The following is a 6,000-nucleotide window of genomic DNA, read 5'->3' on the forward strand; positions in this document are numbered from 1 at the left end:
ACCTTAGTTTTTTATTTTGTTAACAAAAACCATAAAAAGTATACAGATTTCAAATTTGTTATTTCTTTTTTTTTGAAAAATACAAATTTTTCATTGTCAAATTTGTTATTTCGTAACCTTTGTTTCAATTCAAAATTTACCTACACCTATTTTAATATGTAAGTATGTTCAGTTTGGTCGTATACTATGTTGGTTTAAATGAGAAACCGTATCGAATTTTCAAAGTAAATTCTAGTACAAAGAAAAAGGGAATTCTTGTTTTGTTTTATTCAAAAACTATTCTTCTTTCTTGTATGAGTTTACTGTGATATATTTTCCATGCAAAGAAATATATATATATGTTTGTTTGATCGATCAGTCCCATTTTCTTTCCTTTTTATACTTTTTTGTTAATTTTTTTGTAGCCACTATATGGTAAAAAATAAAATCATCAAGTAATTTGCACATATACATATACAGGTATTATCTTACAAATTTTATATTAAGGTACTAAATACTCTCTCTCTCTCTTTTCCTTTTATTTTTTATTTTTAGTCTTGCTTTTTCAACACATTCTTCTCTTTTCTTTTGCTTTGATTTCTTTATAATTTATTCCTCTTCACGCTTCGTTTGTGTTTTTTTTCCTGGTCTACTGAATATTTTCATATTAAAGGACAAAAGGGTTTGCTAAGGGGTAAAGAGTAAAGAACAAAAAGCACAAACATGCAAAAAAACTGGAAAACATAATAAATAAAAAGGAAAGAAAATCAATTTAAATAACTTGGATTTTATCAAACTATTTTTTATGATAAGTTTCTAAAACAATTCTTGATTAATTATTCATAAACTTCCAAATTACTAATAAAAAAACAACGGAAAAAAACATAACTATCTTTTTGATTATATACAAAAGGTATAAACAAGTCAACCAATGATTACTCTTGTCTTAGCATAATCTCACCCCTTAGTTCTTATAATAGTGATTGTACCCCTCCCTAATGTTTGTATCTTTGTGAAAGCAACCACCGCTTTGCCTGATAAACCCGGTCCATGTGCAGTGACAGACGGACGGCAGGCAAAGGCTCCAACCGGATGCCGAACTGGCCGAGCCGACGGCATGAGAATCCTCTTATTTATGTCATTTAGGGTTACATCTTCTTCTCGACCACCTGGTTTCACCACTCCAAATGGATACACCACTCTCTTCTTCTCATAAGCATTCTCCTCTGTGATGCACATGTGTTATATTAGTATATATTATGATTAACGCAATAGTTAGTAGTAGTAAGCAGAAAGTACATTGATCTGATCCCATACAATACATTCTTTTTGGAAAGGAGATAAAGATTACATACTTGAAGTGGACGAAGATGGTTCAGCAGAGTTTTTAGAATCTGAGGCGTCTGAACAAGTATTGATGGATGAATTTGGAGATTCACCTGCTTAATATATAAGAAAAAAGAGTCGAGAAAGAAAATTTACTCATGAAGATTATGAAACACATTAAAAAGAAAAAAAAGGATTATAATACATAATATATATTTTTGAATATATATGGGCCGGTGACAATAATAAGAAGTAGGTCTCTCACCTGCAAACTGACTACTCGTGCAACTATAATTCTCAGAGAGGCCCCAATTATTCTGCATTATTATATTCCACAATCAACCGAATTAGTTTTACAATAATTGAAAATAAAAACATATTGAACCATTATTCAAATGACAAACGAAAAAAAAACCAGAGTAATTATGTAAAACCTGAAAATTGTCAAAGTGGTTATTCGGTTTGTCCTCGGCGTTGAACGAAAGACGTCTCCGTTTGCTTTTCACACTGAACTCCATGAGTGCGTCTTCGAGGTAACCGGTGGAAACATCGCCGATAATATCCATCTCCGGCGAATGGAATATATGCTCCGGCGATTCATCAATGTGTCCACATGCATCTACAAGTACATTGCATGGCCAAATTCCTCGCATTATTATATGTAGTATTGATAATGTATTTTTCAACAAAATTATACATTATTTTGTTTGCATGAAGCCAACCTCATAGTACATATTATCAAGGCCAGCATGAATCATATCTATAAACATACATATATAATTAAACACAGGGTGTGTGCATGTGTTTTGTATATACCTAAATTGAAGTTTTGGTTGAAGAATGATCCAAGGTTATGGAGATCCCAAGTGGGGAGAGAGTAAAAAAGCTCGCTCATCTTTTTTATTAAATATTTGTCGATTGATTGTGAATAAGCGTATGGCATGTGGCCGCCTATTTATCTTGGTGGGTTGTGAGTAAAATGAATTAAAATAAAGAAAAAGGAGGGAAAAGTAAAAGCAATGAAGAAATTTAGAAGGATCAAATTTCGTACTCAAACACAGTCAACTGCGAAGAAAAGATAAATAACAACAATGGTTGGATATTATGTGCCATCAGGATTCATTTTAAAAGTATAAATTTGATTGGTTTATTCGTGGGATTGTGAAGTTATCATTTTGACTGCACTGTTTCTTATTAATCGATTGTTTTCTATAAATTTTATTTTTAAATATATGATTTTGGTATTCCGTCATTACAAATCTACAATAATCAAAACTAAGAAAAATGAGTTCAAAAACGAGCTTTACTTTACTTAGCGAGACTACCCTTCCATTTTGTAGATTAATTTAAATCCTACAATTATAGTATGGAATACCAATACTTGTATACTACATGTTACATATATAGTTTTTACAATTTGCATATCACATTTAAGTCGGAATTAAATCGATGTATTGATAAAGTGACAACACTCGTAAAAGCTTTGGTCATTATATAAAAGTATAAAACTACTTAAATAATTGATATTATTATAATGTCAATGATGACATGGTGTACGAAGACAAACTATAGGTGTTATGTCAATGAGAAATATATTGATATTGACCAATGTATAAAACAACAATGGAAAATATGTACATCAACGTTTTGAAATTTGAGTGGGGTTAGGTAATTGGGGGACTGAATAATGGCTAAAGGCGATGATACTATCATCATGATGTCTATGTTCTATTGCTGCTTATGCATGTTACTCATGGAAGAGAGAGAAATTGGTAGATACATGATGTATAACTTGATTTTAGTCATGTTACGTATTCTTGCTGTATTTATTGTATGAGACTACTAGTACAATAAATAAAGCAATGATAAGTTATTTTATATTTGGTTGTACATCTACATGAACGATAAACCATCATTAATATTTCTGATGGATTCAGAATGCGAAAGCTACTTAGCCCCATTTGTAACATTGTCCTTGAACTCGGCTTTTAAGTTTGAATTAGACTGATAGTGAGTACGTATACGACTTTATATACCTCTGGAACATGGTTGAAATAAAGTGGGTTTAACAATATATATCATAAACCTAAGAAAAACAAATCGATCAAAATACAAAACAATAATCAGGGCTATGCCTGTATATAATATATTTTAGTTTCAAAATTAATAACATAATTGAAATGTGAAACTTAATTGAGTAATCCTATTGAAAATGTTTTATTCAATCATATATATCCTGCACACACACAAATTTCACATTTTCTACAGAATTTTTCATTTGTATATAATATATGGGAAATGTTCACATTATAATTATGGAAACTATGTAGTAAATACAACGACAAGCCATAATTTATATACATGTACCAACCAAGGCAAGATGGTTTATTAAGGTCTTGCATGTTGAGTTGCTGACCAGAAAATCAAAAATCAAAAGTTAGACATAAGAGTATTTCAAATCTGCAGCTTTATCTGTGTTTAAATTCTTCAAAATAACTTTGCTTTCAGATTTAGTGAACAACCTGTTCTTCTATTATTAGGTACTTTTTTCCTAAGGTTTTTACTTTCATTTCTTCCCCATCGTGGGGTCATGTCATACCTATCACGTTTACTCCATCATTACCCACCTTTCTTTCGATATTTTGTTATATATATAACTCGCACACCTTTTTTTGTCCCATATATTTTATATGACGAGCATACCAATTATTAACTCGGTTTAAATTTTTAGAGATTATAAGATTACCGAAGCTAATGTTTGAATTTATTCGATGATAAGATTAGCTGTTTTGAGTTCACTGGTTTATAAGAATATTGAAGTTAATGTTTGGAACAATTCTCGTTTTCATTTGTTTTCAATTTAAAATTGTCACGTCACAAAATCTAAATTATTCGAACAACGCATTCATAACGAATAAGAATGAACTAGATTTTTTTTTTTTTTTTTTTTTTTGCCATCATGAAATGCATCGATGATTGTAAGAAAACACAGTGTTTAAAACACAAGGATAAAAAAACAGAGTCATAGCTCAGCCACATAAATGCATCAAACTCCTAAAATAAGGATAACTAGAGAAAGTTTCAAAACTCAAACTACAGAAAGTTAAACAACTGAATATTGGCGGGGAAAAAATGAACAAAAACCCTAGTTACAAACAAAACAAAGAGACTATTTAAATACTTCAAGTCTTGAACAAATAGAATATGTTTTCTTCTTGGTGTTATAAGAGCTAATCAGTCCAATATTAAACTAGGACGATTCACTTCACATTGTTGACAAAGAGAAGAAGAATAATTAGTAAGCATTTTATCAGTCTAATCTTATATGAATTACTTAACATTTGTTAACAAACAAATTTTACTTCGCATTTGTGATTAACCTTAATTATATATATACAATGTCTACTAGTGCGAGAAAACAAAAATATAATATTTGTCCTTTGTCTCCCAAAATGCTTTTATCGATTGCAATGCATATAGCCGGCATACGAATTTTCAGTGGGGCCGAATGTATGCATGCCGGCGGGGCCCATTTGGAAAATTAGAAAGATTGCTGCCGTATCATTTTGTGGGGCTTATTACTTCTTTAAATTCGACTTTGAATGGTCCAACCCACATTGAGATTTGAGACTACAAATTACAATCACTACTAATCTCACAACATATATATTGGTCAAATTTAATGATTGGAATTTACTTAGTTTTCTTGACAGTGATCCAGAAAATTTGAGAATATACTTAGTATTTAAGAAAAACTAATCACACAGTTATAAGAATTTGTGTTATTTTCTCCTTTATCAATAATGTTCTTCCGCAAGGTTACCATTTTTTTTTGCAGCATTCAATTGTTTTGTTATGTACTAATTTATATTATATCATGTTACTATTAATAATCAAGACGAGCAAATCATTTTTTTTTTACAGAATTTGCTAACACGATCAACATTACGAACGAATACAATTGTATATGAACCACAAAGATCCTCACGATAAAAAAAGACAGAATTATATATTCTTTATATACGGAATCACAATAAAAATATCGCATGTATTCAGAGTTGTGCCTGAGATTTCTCTAACTACAAGCAAGAAAAAAAAATTGGCCCCTTAAAACTCTTCTTAATGCAGTTTAACCTATAAATAATTGGTAAAAAAAAAGAAAAAATGACAGATATGTGCTTGACAAGAATCAAACTCAGTCAAACCTCTAACCAAACCTTCTTTCACCTCTTTACAAACCACTTGGACTAACTCAAATTTTGGAAAATTGGCCCCAAAAAAATATTTAACTCCTCTATACCCTGAAACACATGTTTCATTAGCCTGTGCTCAGGCACGGCTCTTGATGTACCATACTGAAATCGTATTTCCACACTTTAGTATAAATAAGTATTGATAAAATTTTGGCTAACCAGTAGACCAAAATGGACTTCCACACATTTAATTGTTTCGATGTTCGTTAAAGCTCACTTTTAAAACCATGCATTGACACTCGTCTACTATCTATATGTTGAATATGTTTCAGAAATAGTTAGATTTGTAAAACGCGAACCAGTTTCCCTTTCATACGTTGCATTGAAAATACTACCAGCACGATATTCAATATCTAGTATATACAATTCCAAACGATATGATTGATCCATGATATAAACCTCTTTTATTATTTTAATGGGTCCGAGTAGATTTTTCAAAATC

General features: G+C 30.6%; 1 protein-coding gene across 1 annotated transcript; it reads right to left on the reverse strand.

Moving 5' to 3' along the window:
- Positions 1 to 928: 928 nt before the first annotated feature.
- Positions 929 to 2,229, reverse strand: LOC18993405. Its single transcript, XM_006416930.2, has 5 exons — positions 2,122 to 2,229; positions 1,740 to 1,924; positions 1,571 to 1,622; positions 1,335 to 1,418; positions 929 to 1,205 (listed from the first exon to the last, which is right to left on the reverse strand). The coding sequence occupies exons 1-5, from the start codon at positions 2,198 to 2,200 to the stop codon at positions 937 to 939; spliced, it is 669 nt and encodes a 222-aa protein (XP_006416993.1). The 5' UTR covers positions 2,201 to 2,229; the 3' UTR covers positions 929 to 936.
- Between the last annotated feature and the right edge of the window lie 3,771 nt (positions 2,230 to 6,000).

Source organism: Eutrema salsugineum, unplaced genomic scaffold (genome assembly GCF_000478725.1).
Source record: "Eutrema salsugineum unplaced genomic scaffold, Eutsalg1_0 scaffold_5, whole genome shotgun sequence".
NCBI classification, from domain to species: Eukaryota; Viridiplantae; Streptophyta; class Magnoliopsida; order Brassicales; family Brassicaceae; genus Eutrema; species Eutrema salsugineum.